The sequence below is a fragment of the Elgaria multicarinata genome, chromosome 11 (genome assembly GCF_023053635.1).
Source record: "Elgaria multicarinata webbii isolate HBS135686 ecotype San Diego chromosome 11, rElgMul1.1.pri, whole genome shotgun sequence".
In the NCBI taxonomy this organism is placed as follows: domain Eukaryota; kingdom Metazoa; phylum Chordata; class Lepidosauria; order Squamata; family Anguidae; genus Elgaria; species Elgaria multicarinata.
The window spans coordinates 23,900,646-23,922,053 of NC_086181.1; the positions used below are offsets into that span (position 1 = coordinate 23,900,646).

The following is a 21,408-nucleotide window of genomic DNA, read 5'->3' on the forward strand; positions in this document are numbered from 1 at the left end:
TGATGGACCACTCTCTCCACCCTTGGAGGGGGTTGTCCACCAAATCTTCTCGCCCCTGGAATACCCTCCCGGGGACCATAGGACTGCAAGCTTTATATATTCCCTTTTTCAAACATGGCAGAGCCTCAGGGTTTGGATGAAGCCAACTCCCAACTAGTTAAAAAGAAGGGAGAAACTAATTCTCAGGATGCTGAACCTTTATTTGTAAGTTGAAGAGCCCGCCGCGTTTCAGCCTGTATCTTTTCAAGGCCTTCTTCAGGGGGTTATAAACATTTAAAATACATACTGTAAAACCTGATAGGGACAACATGTAGTAAAAAATATATTCTTATTGTAAAATTAAATTGACATATTGCCACAGGGGCCTATGTACATATGTAAATTATTTGAAACATTTTTTAATTTTTTATATAAGGACAAAATACTTTGTGGATTAATATTTCAATACATACATACAGAACATATCTTAACAAAAGAATAAATATCATACTTGTAGGAAGATGTCTGCAAAAATCTCCTTATCAACAGAATGTCTTCCTCAGATTGTTAATTGCGACTGAAAAGATGGGCCTTCAGAGCCATCATTATATCCTTGTGCATATTTTTTCTTTTATCAGATGTTATCTTTTTGGGCAAATGCCAAGGTCATTGTGCTTGGATGGAGTTGCTGTATTGGGAAGTTATCTACAATGATTTGCTGAATCACAGTAATGGAAGCAGTTCCAAATCTTCATTTAATCCTTTAGGTTTTAAAGTTTTTAGTTTGCGAATCCATTCTATCTCCCTCTTTAGTAATTGTTTTTCATTATTTGCTTTAAGTTTGTCCAGTGCCCAAAATTTTAAGTCTGTGTGGGATTGTTGTTGTTCTGCAAAGTGATGGGTTAATGGTGCACCTGGCCTTTGATTTCTTATGTTGCTGAGGTGCTCCCCTATACGTTTTTAAGGGGTCTGATGGTTTTGCCTACATAGAATTTTGGGCATTTACACTGGATGGCATAGATGACAAAGGAAGTGCTACAGGTGGTAAGTGTTTTAGAAAATGTTTACCCTTCCAAATGGAAAAAAACATCATCAATGGGGAAGAATTACAACAATTCCTAATGCATATAAACTTCAGGAAAGAAGATAAACAATTTGACATCCAACATAACACCCTGGATCTTCATTTTCTGGATCTAAAGATAAAAAAAGAGGGCAAACACCTTATCACCTCAAACTATAGAAAACCTACAGATGTCCCAAGATATCTCCGTTATGATAGTTCTCACCTCCATTCTCTTAGGAATAAGCTTCTAGATGGAAAGTTTTTAAGATTGAAACGCAACTGTTCCAAGTCATCAGTTTTTAAATAAGAATCACAGACATTGGCACTGCAGTTAAAAGAAAGAGGATGCCCACCCCAATGCTGTAGTCACTAAAGGTCTAAGGAAAGCTGAGACAAAAACACAGGCAGGACTTTTGACAGAAAAGAACACCATACCTCCAACATGAATCAATATGATAAGTTATCCAACGACTTATAAAGGATCAGAAGGATGTAAGCCTATGCAGCAGGGTCTTGCTATTTACTGTTTTACTCTGTACAGCACCATGTACATTGATGGATGCTATATAAATAATAATAATAATAATAATAATAATAATAATAATAATAATAATAATAATAATAATAGGCACATAATACAACACATTCCTGGGTGCCAGAACCAACCACTGGTCTCCTATCAAAGAACCATGAACGTAAGGGATCGACTGATCAGGAGCGAATTCAAAGACAATTACAGAAGCCCACCCAATATTTTGTTTGACTCCCACATGCCGACAGGCCATCACCCCTGTGGACATTGCTGCTATTGCAAACATACCACCAGACTCACAGAATTTGTAAACCCCTCTGACCAACAAAACCATTTTCTAAAACACTTTACCACCTGTAGCAGTTCCTTCGTCATCTATGCCATCCAGTGTAAATGCCCCAAAATCGACGTAGGCAAAACCATCGCATCCCTAAAAAACCCGCATAGGGGAGCACCTCAGCAACATAAGAAATCATAGACCAGGTGCACCATTAACCCATCATTTGCAAAACAACATTCCCACACAGACTTAAAATTTGGGGCACTGGACGAACTTAATACAAATAACGAAAAACAATTATTAAGGAGAGAGAGAGAGAGATTGGATTCTTAAACAAAAAACTTTAAAACCTAAAGATTAAATGAAGATTTGGAACTGCTCCCATTACTGTGATTCAGCAAATTACTGTAGATAATTTTCCAATACAGCAATTTTGTCCTAACACGATGATCTTGGCGTTTGCCCAAGAAGATAACACTTGTTAAAAGAAAAAAAGTGTACAAGTATATAATGATGGTCAATCCTTTCATTTGCTGTTAACAATCTGAGAAAGACATTCTGTTGATCAGAAGATCTTTGCAGACATCTTCATACCAGTAAGATATGATATATAATCTTTTGATAAGTAATGTTTTGTATGTATGTATTGAAATATTAATATACAGAGTACTTTGTCTTCATATAATAAATTAAAAAATGTTTCAAACAATTGGCCCCTTTGGTAATATGTCAATTTAATTTACAATAAGAATATATTTTTATTACATGTTTTCCCTACCAGGTTTTACAGTATGTATTTTAAATGTTTACAGCGCCCTAAAGAAGGCCTTGAAAAGATACAGGCCGAAATGCGGCAGGCTCTTCAACTTACAAATAAAAGTTCAGCATCCTGAGAATTTGTTTCTCCCTTCTTTTCACCTGATTTGGATGCTTTTCTCCCGCTGTTTTTGATTCAACTCCCAACTAGAACAAGGTCAGGAAGAAAGGGCTACGGGCCATGCTCACACAGTCAATTTCAATGTCATAAAACTTTCATGCATGTTACTGCCCGTTTGGTTCTCATGAGAGAGATGATCCCCGTTTCCTTCTTTCTCCTTCTAGGGTGACTCTGGAGGACCTCTGGCCTGCAAGCAGAATGACACTTGGTTCCTGGCTGGAGTGGTGAGCTTCGGGTTTAGTTGTTCTGAGCCCAACCGACCCGGGGTTTACACCCGAGTCACTTCCTACATGGACTGGATTCAAAATAACATGGTGAAGCATGCAGAAGCCTCCAATAATGGTGTCCGCCTCTCGAGCACCAGTTTTGCTATCCTCTTGGTTCTGCTTTTTCTCTTTGGTCCTTTCCACACTTGGGCCCTTGAAGAGCTGCTTTTCCACAGTCGTCTGGAAGCGTAATTAAGACAGAGGCTCCAAACTATACTTAGAGCCTTTCTACACAAGACTTTTATTTTGTGCTCAGGACTGCTCGCTCACAGCAGTTTGTGGATCTTTTACATGGCGGCGTCATCCTCTAGGGCCTCTCCTGTGGTTTGCAACCATTAATGTGCCTGTTTTTTTTTTTTTTAAGATCGAGGAAAGTGAAGTATTTTCTGAATGGCGTTACATATAGCACATAATTGTGCAATTCCAGTATACCACAGCTCCATCTAGTGGCTGCATAAAAAATCATATAGAAAGCTAGAGAAAGAAAACCTACAGAAAAAAGCGCTTGTAAAGGAGCTTAATTCCGCAAAAATATATATCCAGAAGCAGAAACACCAGTAAAGGCGCAGGATAAAAGCCTCATGTAGAAATGCTCTAAACCTAGCATTATGTCCTCACTAAAATCCTGCAATGGCTGTGTCCATGGGCAAGAGTTGACTCGTTCCCATCTGGTAGACCATAGGACTTATTCCTCAGAGTGTGTCCTTAGCACTGCAGTCTGTCCTTGTTTTATTTTAATAATTGTAACTGCCCTGGAAATTCTAGCAGAACTGCAGGACAGGCTATAAATTTTATAATAAAATACACTTAAAAGACTTGTGTCTTTTCTTGCCACTCTAGTCATAAAATAGGAAGCAGAGGCCCCATTATTATTATTATTATTATTATTATTATTATTATTATTATTATTATTATTATTATTATTTGCATTTGTATACTGCCCCATAGCCAAGGCTCTCTGGGTGGTTTACATAGGATAAAAACACTTAAAAACAATATACCAAATTTAAAATCACAAAAACATACAATTTAAAACTACATACAATTTACACCCCCTCGCTATCAGAAGGATGCCTCCTACAAAACACTCCAGCATTGTGTCCCGGCCCAATGTTTCATTTGTGCCCTCTGACATGATAAACACGTCCCCCCACCCTCCGGCCAATCATTGCCAAAATAGCTAAGAATGAATAAGAAATGGGAGGGGGTCAACTCTTAAATGAAGTCTTTGGCTTACTCAACAGGTTTTGTGACTTTTAAGAAGTTTGGGAGTATAAATACACTCAAAAACACACAGAGAGAACAGTCTTCTATATGAAAGGCTGTCCAGTTATGTTCTATTCCAGTTTAAGGAGCAATTCTATGTCCTCTAGACGGGAGGAGAGGAATAGGATAGTTCAGATCGGAGGTTGGAGTCAGGAATCTGAATTCCCCTCCCTGTTTCAGCTGGCTTGGACAGAACTATGCTGGCTGCCTCTCTGAGGTTCTTTGTGACCTTGGAGAGGAATGAAACGGCGTGCCAGTGGGTGGGGCAGGGTTGGGGAAGCCGGTTTATGCCCTACCCCCAGGACTCCCCCGCTTCCTTACTTCCCACTCCACAGAGCTCAGCTAGATGGGAGAAACCTGTTTAGTCAATGTGATGAGTGGGAATTAGGGAGAAGTGAAGATCGCCTCCACTGCTCCTTCCATTCTGCGTTGGATGGCCATACGCCACCGGGTTCGGAGGCGTATGGCCATCCTGATGGCACCCTTAAAGATAAAGACCTGGTTCAGACAACACGCTAAACCACGCTGCTTACCATTTTGTGGTTAAGCAGCTTGGTTTAGCGTGTTGTCTAAACCAGGCCAAAGAACCATAAGAAAGGAGAACAGGGTGTTTGAAGCTGCCCATCACCCAGGTACCACCTGGACAGTATACAAACAGGCACATCGGTCATCTGGCCACAGTTTTCTCCACAATGTTGCGATATACTGTATTGCTATTTAAACTGAATACTTACTTTGAATTTTACACCTATCCCTATAAATTAGCACATGCAATTTTATGCAAATCAGTTTCTTCTTTTTTGGTGATGCATTTTCTTTTCTCTTCCAATCCATAAGCAACCACCACACACACACACACACACACACACACACACTACAACGAAATCCCTGAAAAATGGCTGAGCTTTTGACCAATATTCGTATCGCTGATGGAACAGGAGCTGTCACTGAGTGAAGGCTAAAATAAAAAATGAGCAAACTTTGCTTACACAGATGGAGATCGCTAGCGTGCGACAGAGGGCCATGATCCCTGAGCTGCCTTTCCCAACCCAATGCCCTCCAGATGTTTAGGGCTGCATCTCTCATCAGCTGCAGCCAGCACGGCCACTAATCAGGGATGATGGGAGATGCAGTCGAAAGCATCTGGAGGGCGCCACGTTGCTCGACTCTGGGAAAGCTGAAATCAGGTAAGCATGCAACAGCAGCAACAGGTGGCCAAAATGGATGTGAGGATCAGGAACGTGGGAAGCTGCTTTGTACAAGATTGGACCATTGCCATAAGAAATACGCAAGTCTTCAAGGCACTTTAGTTCATAAAGTGCTATAGAAGGCACTTTATGAACTTTGAAATGTGATGCCAATGGATGCCCCTCTCCTTGCCCCATGGCAGCTGATCAAGGAGCCTCATTGAGTGCCATTTTGGGGCAGAAAGGCAGGATGCAAATTAAATAAATAGGGAATGATGGAAGTTGTGGCTCAACCGAGGTTGTGGGAGGCTGGTGTAGTACTTCAAGGGTGGCTTATCTATTGGTTTGGTGCTCTCTAGAGCGCAGAGAGTCAAAGATCTGGTTTAAGCCATCACCTTCTCCCTGGAGGGTGTCTTTCTTTTTCAACGCCTCCCTGAAGGGAGGCTTTCTTTTTGAGGGAAAGGATCAACGCTCTGTACTTGTGTGGCTGCCTGCTCTTTTCTCTGCCAGCCAGAAATCATAAAAATCCATCTCTGGTCTGCTGGGGGTGAGGTGGGGGGCAGGGAGGGAGGCAGGGAGAATGGGACAGGAAGAGCAAAACTGCTGAAGCCTCAGGAGCCTGGAGAAACGGCATCAGCAGAATTTCTCCCTGCCTCCCAAAATCTCAAACTGAGGCACAGCTTAGTCCCTTCCAGCACATATTTTCCAGAAAGTTACAAAGATAGGGTGGGGCCAAAGCCATATGAAAAAGAGAATGTGTTGGGAATGTGAAGGTGGCTGTTAGGGCATTCTGTACATGTTCAGATGTTCAAGGGCACTCTTTGAACAGGGCTCCTGGATCTTTAACAGTCGTATTGAAAAGGGAATTACAGCAGGTGTCATTTGTATCATGCATACAGCACCTGGTGACATTCCCTCTTCATCACAACAGTTAAAGTTGCAGGAGCCCTGCCCTCTTTTGTATCTTGTCATCCTAGTATAGCTCCTGCAGCTTTAACTGCCAGTGTTTCCATCTGGGATACCATTAAGGGTTTGTCAAGACCCTTCTGGGACCCTTCATAGTTAAACTTAGCTTTTAGAGAAAGAAGTTATCAAGCAAGGTAAAAGACAGCTGAAAGACACCTGGTGGCCTCAGCTCATCCTGTGCCCACCTCGAAGGAGTGTTTCCTGCTCAGCAGTCTACCAATGCTGGCTTTTACCTCCTTGTTCCTCAGAGTGTAAATGAGGGGATTGCAAAGGGGAATAATGACTGTGTAGAGCAGGGACAGCACTTTGTCCACTTTCACTGAGTCACTGGTTTGTGGGCGCAGATAAACAAGCATCGCTGAGCCATAGAAGAGGCTGACCACGGTGAGGTGTGATGAGCAAGTGGAAAAAGCCTTCTGACGGCCCGTGCCTGATGGCAGCCTCAATATGGTTCTGGTGATGCGTGCGTAGGAGGCCAAGATGAGCACGAAGGGGGCTATAACAAAGAGGATGCTCTCAGTGTAAATAACCAGCTCGTTGGCATATAAGTCAGCACAGGCCAGGCTGAGTACCGGTGGGATATCACAAAAGAAGTGGTCGATCTTGTTGGACCCACAAAAAGGCAAGGAGAAGATGAGCCCAATTTGCACTAACTGCATGGGGAGACTGATGGCAAAGGAGCCAGACACCAGCCCCATCTGCACCCTATGGCTCATGATGGTCATGTAGTGGAGAGGCAGGCAGATGGCAAGGTAGCGGTCATAGGCCATGGCTGCCAGCAAGAAGCACTCAGCCCCACCCAGGAAAAGCAGGAAGAACACCTGCGAGGTACAGGCTGGTAGAGAAATGGAGGGATCTCCTGAGGCCAGATTGGCCATCATCTTAGGAAGGGTGACTGAGGTGTAACACATCTCCAGCCCTGAGAGGCTGCGCAGGAAGAAGTACATTGGGGTGCGCAGGGCAGAATCCCATGTTGTCACCGCCACAATCAAACCATTGCCTAGTAATATCGCCATATATGTGGTTAGGAAGGCAGTGAAGAGGAGAGCGGGATGTTCTTGGTACCCCAACAAGAGGAACTCATTCACTGTACTCTGGTTCTCCCAGTGTCTGGCTTGTCCCAAATTCATCTGTGGAGAAACAGAGATAGATAGCTTAGTCATGGAACTGCAAAAGTTAAGTCAACAAAAGCAAACTGGCATTTGTTGGTTGCAGAAGTATTTGTCCCCCCTAAATAAGCTCTGGTGCAGCTGACTGCCTTCAGAAGTCACATAAGTAGTTGAATGGACTCTACGTGTGTACAATTCAAGTGTAACACAATCTCAGGTAAAATGCACCTGTTTCTGGAAGCCTCTAGAATTTGTTGGAGAACATATCTAAACACCAGCATTATGAAGATGAAGGAGCTATCAAAACAAGTCTGGGATAAAGGTTATATCCCATTTAGGGTTGGATTGTAAAAAATATATCCCAGACTATGGACATTTATTTATTACATTTCTATTCCGCCCAATAGCCGGAGCTCTCTGGGGAGTTCACAAAAATTAAAACCATTCAAAGTATAAAACAACAGTATAAAACCATAATATACAATACAATATAAAAGCTCAACCAGATAAAAACAGCAGCAATGCAAAATTACAAATTTAAAACACGGAGTTAAAATTTCTTGGAGCACATTCCTTGGAGCACTGTTAAATCCATTATTACAAAATAGAAAGAATATGGCACAACGGTGATTCTGCCTAGAGAATGCCGTCCACCAAAACTCAATGACCACATAAGGAGTCAGAGGCCATAGCTAGACCAGGCCTATATCCCGGGATCGTCCCAGGATCATCCCTGTGCATCCAAATGCCACACAGGGGATACCTGGAGCAGGCAGGGACCACCCCTCCATTTGCCTGGGATAATCCTTAGGTCTATGCTAAGGCCAGAGAAGCAGCTAAGAGCCCAATGGTAACTCTGAAAGACTTGGAGAGATCCACAGCTGAGATGGGAGAAACTGTTCATGGGACAACTATCGTCCAGATGCTCCACAAAGCTGGTCTGAAGGGAAGAGTAGCAAGAAGAAAGCCATTACTGAAAACACACACTCCAAAACTCTATATCAAATCCTGTTTGGATTTTGCCAAATGGAGCGTGGGAGACACAGCAAACATTTGAAAAAAAGGTTCTCTGGTCTGATAAGATCAAAACTGAACTTTTTAGCTGACAGTGCTCCTTGCCCTGAGACCACCATCCCCGTGGTGAAGCATGGTGGTGGCAGCATCATGTTGTGGGCATGCTTTTCATCGGCAGGGACTGGGAAACTGGTCAGGATTGAAGGCGAGATAGATGGAGCCAAACACAGGGCAATTCTAGAAGAAAACCCGTTTCAGTCTGCAAGGGAGCTGGGACTGAAATGAAAGTTCACCTTCCAGCTGGACAGTAAGGGCTTTGCTAGACCTACCGGGTGTTCCGTCGTTGAGGAGCGGTGAAAGCGGCTTTTCCCATTCAGCCGTGACGCCTCATCATCCACACCTGCCTTCGATTTGTGGTGGAAGTTTGCGCCGGTTGTGCTGCTGCCGCCGTGAGCACGGTTGCGCAGCCACACCGGCCTGATTGCCGCGGCTTTTTTTCCCGCTCGGCGCACGGTTTGTGCAAGTCCGAAAGACCGCAAACTTGCGCAGCCGTCAACGATGCCGCCCCCGGCGGCGGCGGCAGTGCCAGCTGAAGTGCTGCTGGTGCTGTTGAGGGTCAACATTGATGCGGTCACTTCCTGATGGGGGTCGTGGCGGGTGTAATATGACCCGAGGTCAATCGTCTGCATGGGCACTCTGTGCCTACATCTCCCATCATGCCTCTGAGGTGTCAGCGCCGATGACCGCCTCTGTGCCCTCTGCCCCATCCCAAGGAGCCAACCCACATCTGGCCGTAGCCATGGCAGCAGCCCACAAACAGCTCTGCCCTCTGCCAGCCTGGTACGCCCACCGCGAGGAGTCACCAACTCCCCATGAAGGCGGACTGTGGGATGCCCGGCTTTCCGAAAACTGACCCACGCAGAGGTTGTAGTAGAAAAAACAGGCGCACATGCCCCAGCAGCGCACCAGCCACTTTTCCGGTCCTCCGGTCCTGCGCAAATTGTCACTGTGGAAATAATAAAAAAAGCCGCTCCGCCGCGCTGCCCCAGCTGGCGGGCTGGGCGCAAATGGCGGAGGCGGCTTGACCGAAGCCGCTGGCCACTCCCCTTAGCACGCCTTTTCCTGACCAGTGCAGACCGCAGTGACCTCACATCCTCCCACACGTACTCCGAATTAGCGCGGGCCGCCAGGAAAAGGCGCACTAGAACTCACTTTTTTAAAGTCGGGAGAAAGAGGCTTCACCGCAGGATAACGACGGATCCTGGTGAACGTCATCTGGAAGCCTCGACACGACTGCGGAAGGTAACGCGCGCTACAGCCTCGTCTATTAACGCCCTAAGCACACAGCCAAAGTTACACTGGAGTGGTTTCAAAACAAGAGCCTGAATGTCTTAGGATGGCTCTGTCAAAGCCCAGACCTCAATTCAGTTGACAATCTGTGGCAAGACTTGAAAATTGCTGTTCACCAATGGTCCCCACCCAACCTGACAGAGCTTGAGCAATTTCGCCAAGAAAAAAGGCCAAATATTGCAGGATCCAGATATGCAAAGCTGGTCGACACTTAGCCCCAAAGACTCACATCTGTAATTGCTGCCAAAGGTGCTTCTACCAAGTATTGACTCTTGTGTGTGTGTGTGTGTGTTTGTGTGTGTCTGTGTGAATGAATACTTATGCAACTAGCAAAGGCCAGTTTGTTTTGGTTTATTTGACTTTCGTGCCAGCGTAAAAATATTTTCCCTCTTCAAAGTGTTAAGTATCTTGTGCCAATCAAATGGTAAAAATCCCAGTTAAGTCCATTTTAATTCCAGGTTGTAATACAAGAACATATGGAAAAATTAAAGGGGTTGAATACTTATGCCAGACCCTGTCCATTAAAGATACCAATACAAACACAACAATAACAGCACAACTAATGAAAAACCCTTCTACAACAGACTAGCTTATATGTCGAAGGACTGCTTGAAAATTATTCCATTCAACTTCCTCATCTTGCTGTTTCTTGCCCTTCTCCTATGCTTATTCCTCCCATGTATTTTGACTTTATGGATGCACCCTGTGGGCAGAAATTGCCTGTGAATGATCCTGTGTGCATGATCTCCTCACTGCACCTGATTTTCCACACACCCCTTGCACTGTTCATTTTTCTCTTCCTCCTTTGCCTCTCCCTCCAGGTTTTTCTCTGCCCACCCCAATAGACAACCTATAGACCAGAGGTGGAGAACCTAAGAATCAATGGCCAAAGCCAGCCTCCGGGGCCTCCAAGCCAGCCCTCTGGGATTCCCCACAAGGCCAAGTTTCCTTCCCCTTCCACCAATATCTGTCCTCCAACAAATAACAGTTTGGTGATTTCCCAACTTTTGTGCATTTCCCCCCATTCCAAAAGGCTGAAATGCCCCTCCGGACATTTTTTTACCAGCAGCAAAAACTTTTAGCTACAAAATGTTGGTATTTTTTGTATGTCGCTTCCTTTTTCACCTTGGACTCCACCAATTTTGCCTTTGGCCCTGCCACCATTGGAATACAGCCCCCGAGAGCTTCTCCAAACCGAATCTGACACTAGGGCTGAAAGAGGTTCCCCACGCTGTAGACACTATGCCCTCCCACTTTCCCCACTCACTTACCACCTTGGGCCAGCTGTTCACTAGCACCCAGTCACACCCATTCAGCACCATCTGAGCATCAGGAGAGGTTAGGCAGCTACCTCAGGCAGCAGATGCTGGAGGTCAGGGAGCAGCACCCAGGAGTTAGTAGACAGTGCTATGTGTGATTTGAGCCTGTTCTCCACCCCTCTAAACCAGGATTTCTGCAGATGTCAGGCTTGTGAGACCCATTTTGCTTTTTTACTATAACCTTGAGATCCACCAACCACAGACTGGTGCAAAAGACATACATGGAGAGAGCAACCTTTTGGTCCCTGCGCAAGTGTCTGAGGGACCATACGAATGTTTGGATTTCCCCTGCTGAGGTTGGAGACAATGCCCTGACCTCGGAAGGGGGAGTCAGACATCCGACTCTCTTCACCCACCCCCTTGCAGCTTCCTCCCCTTGTCTAAACGTCCATAGGATTGTGCTCTGAAGTTGCCAGTTCAATTGGCTTCTGTGTGTGGAATTGGGAGCAGGGCCATCTTGTCTTTCGCCCCAGTCAGCAGAATATCTTCAGTCAGCCCTGCCCAGGCTGACCCCCAGGAATCTCTTACAGGTCTGAAACCTTGAAGTGCTGCAGTCCATCAGAGGACACAATACACAGAGCTAGATGGACTAGTTGTCTTGTTATAAGAACACTTTCTATGTTCCAAAAGAATATCCTCCGTAGTAGAACTTTTAGAATGCGTATTGCAAATTTCACTTCTCCTTCAAGGTTCTTGCAAGCTGACTGGGACCAGATCCACACCTCATGTCCTATCAATACCACCCATCATGGTGACATTATAACTCTCTCCCATCATGGTGACACTATAACAAAGTGCACACAATGACATCTATTGCAGTATTTTGGATGATATGGAATCAAAAGTAAGAAATAATGCTAGAAAAGTGGGATGTGGTGGAATGCATAATGTGCCAAAACCGTTATCAGTGCAATTCAATAACAGTAAAAAAAGCTCTAGTATAGATCTAGCCTGGCATAACTTCGTGCTTCTTGAAGTCAGGGAGGTCTACAACACTCGCTCCCTGCTTTGTCTTTTCCCATTTCAGCATCTCAGATGATTCTCCCTGAATTCTATATTTGGTAGATTTTTTTAAAAAATAAAATAAAACATTTGCCTTGTAGTAACATTAATGACAACTACCTCCCAAATTGCAAGAGATAGTTGTTGATTTTATTTTTAGTTCATAAAGGTTTTTCAGGCAGTTCATAGAAGATGTTCACTTTCCAAGAGAGCAGCATCCCAAGGATTTATGGGAGCTGCTGTCATGTTGTATGTCCATATAGTACCTGTAAAACAGGATTGGGGAACCTGAGGCCATCTGGATGTTCTTGGACTCCAGTTCTCATCAGCTCCATCCAACCCCATCCAATGATAAGGGATGATGGGATGTGTTGGGATGATGGGATCTCAAGTTCAACATCTTCTGGAGGGCCACACATTTCCCACTTTTGCTGTAAAACAGTGATCTTCACCTGGTCCAGATCCAAGACCCACCTTGGACTTCCAACCTGCAATATACGACCCACTTTCACCATTTTCTCCATGCCCAACATGGAGGCAACACTATTGCTGCAACCCATCTGAACTGATCTCACGACCCACTTTTGGGTCACAAACCATCAGTTGAAGACCTCTGCTGTAAAATATGCTACCTAATTTGTTTCCCTGAGCTTTGAGAAGGAAAAAAATGGATTGGGACAGGGAGCCATAATCAGTAGCCACAACAAATGTGAGGATTGAATGTCAAAAGACAGACAGACGAGACGTAATATGTGTAACATTGTGGATTTCTAAGGTTAATCTACCATAACACCATTGGGAAGGAAGTCCTTTACCTTCATTGGAGTTGAATTGCTCCTCAGCCCAGCTCCACAAGCGGTGTTCTGTTTCTCCTGCCAAAGGTGGAAATCAAAGGTGGAAATCCTACCTTCTCTCATGGCGAGAGCACTTTCCCAAAGCCTATGTAGCTATCATCACCACATGCAAGACAGTGGAACGCAGCCCTCTGCCAACTCCAAAGGGCATTGTTAGGCAGCCCAACATTTTCCAGTCAGCACCAGTGCTGGCATTGGTTGGTCCCAGAGGAGAAATCACACTCACAGGAAGGAGAGTGAAAGAGCTATATTTGGTTAATTAAGAAAGTTCTGAGAAGGAGTGGTAATACTGGGGAAGGAAGGGTGGTAGTGAAGGGGTTATATCCATCCTCTTGAACTTCTTGTAGCAGTCTAAGAGGCAGAGCCCCACTGGAAGAACGTTAGATCCAATAAAACTTGTAGCATTGCCTGCTTAGGAAATCAAAAGCCTATCAAAAGATGGTGAATTCTGGAGGACATTTCAGTGATATTTGACGGATGGGGAGATTTTTTTTAACAGTTTAGGTAAGCGGGGGAGAGAAGTGCCTACCATGGTCATTTGTCCAGTGCCCAAAATTTTAAGCCTGTGTGGGATTGTTGTTCTGCAAAGTGATGGGTTAATGGTGCACCTGGTGTATGATTTCTTATGTTGCTGAGGTGCTCCCCTATACGTTTTTTAAGGGGTCTGATGGTTTTGCCTACATAGAATTTTGGGCATTTACACTGGATGGCATAGATGACAAAGGAACTGCTACAGGTGGTAAGTGCTTTAGAAAATGTTTACCCTTCCAAATGGAAAAAAAACATCATCATTCTCTTAGGAATAAGCTTCTATATGGACAGTTTTTAAGATTGAAACGCAACTGTTCCAAGTCATCAGTTTTTAAACAAGAACCACAGACATTGGCACCGCAGTTAAAAGAAAGAGGATACCCACCCCAGTGCTGTAATCACTAAAGGTCTAAGGAAAGCTGAGACAAAGACACAGGCAGGACTTTTGACAAAAAAGTACACCACACCTCCAACATGAATCAATATGATAAGTTATCCAACGACTTATAACGGATCATAGGGAGACATTGGCACATAATACAACACATTCCTGGGTGCCAGAACCAACCACTGGTCTCCTATCAAAGAACCATGAACGTAAGGGATCGACTGATCAGGAGCGAATTCAAAGACAATTGCAGAAGCCCACCCAATATTTTGTTTGACTCCCACATGCCGACAGGCCATCACCCCTGTGGACATTGCTGCTATTGCGAACATACCACCAGACTCACAGAATTTGTAAACCCCTCTGACCAACAAAACCATTTTCTAAAACACTTTACCACCTGTAGCAGTTCCTTCGTCATCTATGCCATCCAGTGTAAATGCCCCAAAATCGACGTAGGCAAAACCATCGCATCCCTAAAAAAACCGCATAGGGGAGCACCTCAGCAACATAAGAAATCATAGACCAGGTGCACCATTAACCCATCATTTTGCAAAACAACATTCCCACACAGACTTAAAATTTTGGGCACTGGACAAACTTAATACAAATAACGAAAAACAATTACTAAGGAGAGAGAGAGAGATTGGATTCTTAAACAAAAAACTTTAAAACCTAAAGATTAAATGAAGATTTGGAACTGCTCCCATTACTGTGATTCAGCAAATTACTGTAGATAATTTTCCAATACAGCAATTTTGTCCTAACACGATGATCTTGGCGTTTGCCCAAGAAGATAACACTTGTTAAAAGAAAAAAAGTGTACAAGTATATAATGATGGTCAATCCTTTCATTTGCTGTTAACAATCTGAGAAAGACATTCTGTTGATCAGAAGATCTTTGCAGACATCTTCATACCAGTAAGATATGATATATAATCTTTTGATAAGTAATGTTTTGTATGTATGTATTGAAATATTAATATACAGAGTACTTTGTCTTCATATAATAAATTAAAAAATGTTTCAAACAATTGGCCCCTTTGGTAATATGTCAATTTAATTTACAATAAGAATATATTTTTATTACATGTTTTCCCTACCAGGTTTTACAGTATGTATTTTAAATGTTTACAGCGCCCTAAAGAAGGCCTTGAAAAGATACAGGCCGAAATGCGGCAGGCTCTTCAACTTACAAATAAAAGTTCAGCATCCTGAGAATTTGTTTCTCCCTTCTTTTCACCTGATTTGGATGCTTTTCTCCCGCTGTTTTTGATTCAACTCCCAACTAGAACAAGGTCAGGAAGAAAGGGCTACGGGCCATGCTCACACAGTCAATTTCAATGTCATAAAACTTTCATGCATGTTACTGCCCGTTTGGTTCTCATGAGAGAGATGATCCCCGTTTCCTTCTTTCTCCTTCTAGGGTGACTCTGGAGGACCTCTGGCCTGCAAGCAGAATGACACTTGGTTCCTGGCTGGAGTGGTGAGCTTCGGGTTTAGTTGTTCTGAGCCCAACCGACCCGGGGTTTACACCCGAGTCACTTCCTACATGGACTGGATTCAAAATAACATGGTGAAGCATGCAGAAGCCTCCAATAATGGTGTCCGCCTCTCGAGCACCAGTTTTGCTATCCTCTTGGTTCTGCTTTTTCTCTTTGGTCCTTTCCACACTTGGGCCCTTGAAGAGCTGCTTTTCCACAGTCGTCTGGAAGCGTAATTAAGACAGAGGCTCCAAACTATACTTAGAGCCTTTCTACACAAGACTTTTATTTTGTGCTCAGGACTGCTCGCTCACAGCAGTTTGTGGATCTTTTACATGGCGGCGTCATCCTCTAGGGCCTCTCCTGTGGTTTGCAACCATTAGTGCGCCTGTTTTTTTTTTTAAGATCGAGGAAAGTGAAGTATTTTCTGAATGGCGTTACATATAGCACATAATTGTGCAATTCCACAATACCACAGCTCCATCTAGTGGCTGCATAATAAATCATATAGAAAGCTAGAGAAAGAAAACCTACAGAAAAAAGCACGTGTAAAGGAGCTTAATTCCGCAAAAATATATATCCAGAAGCAGAAACACCAGTAAAGGCGCAGGATAAAAGCCTTATGTAGAAATGCTCTAAATCTAGCATTGTGTCCTCACTAAAATCCTGTAGTGGCTGTGTCGATGGGCAAGAGTTCACTCGTTCCCATCTGGTAGACCATAGGACTTATTCCTCAGAGTGTGTCCTTAGCACTGCAGTCTGTCCTTGTTTTATTTTAATAATTGTAACTGCCCTGGAAATTCTAGCAGAACTGCAGGACAGGCTATAAATTTTATAATAAAATACACTTAAAAGACTTGTGTCTTTTCTTGCCACTCTAGTCATAAAATAGGAAGCAAAGGCATTATTATTATTATTATTATTATTACTATTACTATTACTATTACTATTACTATTACTATTATTATTAATTGTATTTGTATACTGTCCCATAGCCGAGGCTCTCTGGGCAGTTTACATAGGATAAAAACACTTAAAAACAATATACCAAATTTAAAATCACAAAAACATACATTTTACACCCCCTCGCTATCAGAAGGATGCCTCCTACAAAACACTCCAGCATTGTGTCCCGGCCCAATGTTTAATTTTTGCCCTCTGACATGATAAACACATCCCCCCACCCTCCGGCCAATCATTGCCAAAATAGCTAAGAATGAATAAGAAATGGGAGGGGGTCAACTCTTAAATGAAGTCTTTGGCTTACTCAACAGGTTTTGTGACTTTTAAGAAGTTTGGGAGTATAAATACACTCAAACACTCACAGAGAGAACAGTCTTCTATATGAAAGGCTGTCCAGTTATGTTCTATTCCAGTTTAAGGAGCAATTCTATGTCCTCTAGACAGAGTCTGGGGCGGGAGGAGAGGAATAGGATAGTTCAGATTGGAGGTTGCAGTCAGGAATCTGAATTCCCCTCCCTCTTTCAGCTGGCTTGGAGAGAACTATGCTGGCTGCCTCTCTGAGGTTCTTTGGGACCTTGGAGAGGAATGAAACGGCGTGTCAGTGGATGGGGCAGGGTGGGGAAGCCGGCTTATGCCCTACCCCCAGGACTCCCCCGCTTCCTTCCTTCCCGCTCCACAGAGCTCAGCTAGACGGGAGAAACCTGTTTAGTCACTGTGATGAGTGGGAATTAGGGAGAAGTGAAGATCGCCTCCACTGCTCCTTCCATTCTGCGTTGGATGGCCATACGCCTCCGGGTTCGGAGGCTTATGGCCATCCTGATGGCACCCTTAAAGATAAAGACCTGGTTCAGACAACACGCTAAACCACGCTGCTTAACCACAAAATGGTTAAGGGAATGCATGCATTCCCTTAACCATTTTGTGGTTAAGCAGCATGGTTTAGCGTGTTGTCTAAACCAGGCCAAAGAACCATAAGAAAGGAGAACAGGGTGTTTGAAGCTGCCCATCACCCAGGTACCACCTGGACAGTAGACAAACAGGCACATCGGTCATCTGGCCACAGTTTTCCCCACAATGTTGCGATATACTGTATTGCTATTTAAACTGAATACTTACTTTGAATTTTACACCTATCCCTATAAATTAGCACATGCAATTTTATGCAAATCAGTTTCTTCTTTTTTGGTGATGCATTTTCTTTTCTCTTCCAATCCATAAGCAACCACCACACACACACACACACACACACACACACACACACACACACACTACAACGAAATCCCTGAAAAATGGCTGAGCTTTCGACCAATATTCGTATCGCTGATGGAACAGGAGCTGTCACTGAGTGAAGGCTAAAATAAAAAATGAGCAAACTTTGCTTACACAGATGGAGATCGCTAGCGTGCGACAGAGGGCCATGATCCCTGAGCAGCCTTTCCCAACCCAATGCCCTCCAGATGTTTAGGGCTGCATCTCTCATCAGCTGCAGCCAGCACGGCCACTAATCAGGGATGATGGGAGTTGCAGTCGAAAGCATCTGGAGGGCGCCACGTTGCTCGACTCTGGGAAAGCTGAAATCAGGTAAGCATGCAACAGCAGCAACAGGTGGCCAAAATGGATGTGAGGATCAGGAACGTGGGAAGCTGCTTTGTACAAGGTTGGACCATTGCCATAAGAAATACGCAAGTCTTCAAGGCACTTTAGTTCATAAAGTGCTATAGAAGGCACTTTATGAACTTTGAAATGTGATGCCAATGGATGCCCCTCTCCTTGCCCCATGGCAGCTGATCAAGGAGCCCCTTTGAGTGCCATTTTGGGGCAGAAAGGCAGGATGCAAATTAAATAAATAGGGAATGATGGAAGTTGTGGCTCAACCGAGGTTGTGGGAGGCTGGTGTAGTACTTCAAGGGTGGCTTATTTATTGGTTTGGTGCTCTCTAGAGCGCAGAGAGTCAAAGATCTGGTTTAAGCCATCACCTTCTCCCTGGAGGGCGACTTTCTTTTTCAACGCCTCCCTGAAGGGAGGCTTTCTTTCTGAGGGAAAGGATCAATGCTCTGTACTTGTGTGGCTGCCTGCTCTTTTCTCTGCCAGCCAGAAATCATAAAAATCCATCTCTGGTCTGCTGGGGGTGAGGTGGGGGGCAGGGAGGGAGGCATGGAGAATGGGACAGGAAGAGCAAAACTGCTGAAGCCTCAGGAGGCTGGAGAAACGGCATCAGCAGAATTTCTCCCTGCCTCCCAAAATCTCAAACTGAGGCACAGCTTAGTCCCTTCCAGCACATATTTTCCAGAAAGTTACAAAGATAGGGTGGGGCCAAAGCCATATAAAAAAGAGAATGTGTTGGGAATGTGAAGGTGGCTGTTAGGGCATTCTGTACATGTTCAGATGTTCAAGGGCACTCTTTGAACAGGGCTCCTGGATCTTTAACAATTGTATTGAAAAGGGAATTACAGCAGATGTCATTTGTATCATGCATACAGCACCTGGTGACATTCCCTCTTCATCACAACAGTTAAAGTTGCAGGAGCCCTGCCCTCTTTTGTATCGTGTCATCCTAGTATAGCTCCTGCAGTTTTAACTGCCAGTGTTTCCATCTGGGATACCATTAAGGCTTTGTCAAGACCCTTCTGGGACCCTTCATAGTTAAACTTAGCTTTTAGAGAAAGAAGTTATCAAGCAAGGTAAAAGACAGCTGAAAGACACCTGGTGGCCTCAGCTCATCCTGTGCCCACCTCGAAGGAGTGTTTCCTGCTCAGCAGTCTACCAATGCTGGCTTTTACCTCCTTGTTCCTCAGAGTGTAAATGAGGGGATTGCAAAGGGGAATAATGACTGTGTAGAGCAGGGACAGCACTTTGTCCACTTTCACTGAGTCACTGGTTTGTGGGCGCAGATAAACAAGCATCGCTGAGCCATAGAAGAGGCTGACCACGGTGAGGTGTGATGAGCAAGTGGAAAAAGCCTTCTGACGGCCCGTGCCTGATGGCAGCCTCAATATGGTTCTGGTGATGCGTGCGTAGGAGGCCAAGATGAGCACAAAGGGGGCTATAACAAAGAGGATGCTCTCAGTGTAAATAACCAGCTCGTTGGCATATAAGTCAGCACAGGCCAGGCTGAGTACCGGTGGGATATCACAAAAGAAGTGGTCGATCTTGTTGGACCCACAAAAAGGCAAGGAGAAGATGAGCCCAATTTGCACTAACTGCATGGGGAGACTGATGGCAAAGGAGCCAGACACCAGCCCCATCTGCACCCTATGGCTCATGACGGTCATGTAGTGGAGAGGCAGGCAGATGGCAAGGTAGCGGTCATAGGCCATGGCTGCCAGCAAGAAGCACTCGGCCCCACCCAGGAAAAGCAGGAAGAACACCTGCGAGGTACAGGCTGGTAGAGAAATGGATGGATCTCCTGAGGCCAGATTGGCCATCATCTTAGGAAGGGTGACTGAGGTGTAACACATCTCCAGCCCTGAGAGGCTGCGCAGGAAGAAGTACATTGGGGTGCGCAGGGCAGAATCCCATGTTGTCACCACCACAATCAAACCATTGCCTAGTAATATCGCCATATATGTGGTTAGGAAGGCAGTGAAGAGGAGAGCGGGATGTTCTTGGTACCCCAACAAGAGGAACTCATTCACTGTACTCTGGTTCTCCCAGTGTCTGGCTTGTCCCAAATCCATCTGTGGAGAAGCAGAGATAGATAGTTAAGTCATGGAACTGCAAAAGTTAAGTCAACAAAAGCAAACTGGCATTTGTTGGTTGCAGAAGTATTTGTCCCCCCTAAATAAGCTCTGGTGCAGCTGACTGCCTTCAGAAGTCACATAAGTAGTTGAATGGACTCTACGTGTGTACAATTCAAGTGTAACACAATCTCAGGTAAAATGCACCTGTTTCTGGAAGCCTCTAGAATTTGTAGGAGAACATATCTAAACACCAGCATTATGAAGATGAAGGAGCTATCAAAACAAGTCTGGGATAAAGGTTATATCCCATTTAGGGTTGGATTGTAAAAAATATATCCCAGACTATGGATATTTATTTATTACATTTCTATTCCGCCCAATAGCCGGAGTTCTCTGGGCAGTTCACAAAAATTAAAAACATTCAAAGTATAAAACAACAGTATAAAACCATAATATACAATACAATATAAAAGCTCAACCAGATAAAAACAGCAGCAACGCAAAATTACAAATTTAAAACACGGAGTTAAAATTTCTTGGAGCACATTCCTTGGAGCACTGTTAAATCCATTATTACAAAATAGAAAGAATATGGCACAACGGTGATTCTGCCTAGAGAAGGCCGTCCACCAAAACTCAGTGACCACATAAGGAGTCAGAGGCCATAGCTAGACCAGGCCTATATCCCGGGATCGTCCCAGGATCATCCCTGTGCATCCAAATGACACACAGGGGATACCTGGAGCAGGCAGGGACCACCCCTCCATTTGCCTGGGATAATCCTTAGGTCTATGCTAAGGCCAGAGAAGCAGCTAAGAGACCAATGATAACTCTGAAAGACTTGGAGAGATCCGCAGCTGAGATGGGAGAAACTGTTCATGGGACAACTATCGTCCAGATGCTCCACAAAGCTGGTCTGAAGGGAAGAGTAGCAAGAAGAAAGCCATTACTGAAAACACACACTCCAAAACTCTATATCAAATCCTGTTTGGATTTTGCCAAATGGAGCGTGGGAGACACAGCAAACATTTGAAAAATGGTTCTCTGGTCTGATAAGATCAAAACTGAACTTTTTAGCTGACAGTGCTCCTTGCCCTGAGACCACCATCCCCGTGGTGAAGCATGGTGGTGGCAGCATCATGTTGTGGGCATGCTTTTCATCGGCAGGGACTGGGAAACTGGTCAGGATTGAAGGCGAGATAGATGGAGCCAAACACAGGGCAATTCTAGAAGAA

General features: G+C 44.4%; 3 protein-coding genes across 3 annotated transcripts in view; 1 reads left to right on the forward strand and 2 right to left on the reverse strand.

Moving 5' to 3' along the window:
- LOC134406260 (serine protease 33-like) overlaps window positions 1-3,304 on the forward strand; it is an 18,033-nt gene extending 14,729 nt beyond the window's left edge. Inside the window, exon 6 of the mRNA XM_063137597.1 lies at window positions 2,959-3,304. Within this exon, the coding sequence (XP_062993667.1) occupies window positions 2,959-3,252 (294 nt within the window). The 3' untranslated portion in view covers window positions 3,253-3,304. The remainder of the gene's footprint in view (window positions 1-2,958) is intronic.
- A 3,345-nt stretch (window positions 3,305-6,649) lies between these two features.
- LOC134405492 (olfactory receptor 10A4-like) lies at window positions 6,650-7,609 on the reverse strand. The gene has a single exon (XM_063136736.1). The coding sequence runs from the start codon at window positions 7,607-7,609 to the stop codon at window positions 6,650-6,652; it is 960 nt and encodes a 319-aa protein (XP_062992806.1).
- An 11,601-nt stretch (window positions 7,610-19,210) lies between these two features.
- LOC134405493 (olfactory receptor 10A4-like) lies at window positions 19,211-20,170 on the reverse strand. Its single transcript, XM_063136737.1, has one exon. The coding sequence runs from the start codon at window positions 20,168-20,170 to the stop codon at window positions 19,211-19,213; it is 960 nt and encodes a 319-aa protein (XP_062992807.1).
- Between the last annotated feature and the right edge of the window lie 1,238 nt (window positions 20,171-21,408).

Excerpts from the sequence above, each read along its gene's own strand:
- LOC134405492 (XM_063136736.1), bottom strand. The coding sequence starts at position 7,609 with ATGAATTTGGGACAAGCCAGACACTGGGAGAACCAGAGTACAGTGAAT.
- LOC134405493 (XM_063136737.1), bottom strand. The coding sequence starts at position 20,170 with ATGGATTTGGGACAAGCCAGACACTGGGAGAACCAGAGTACAGTGAAT.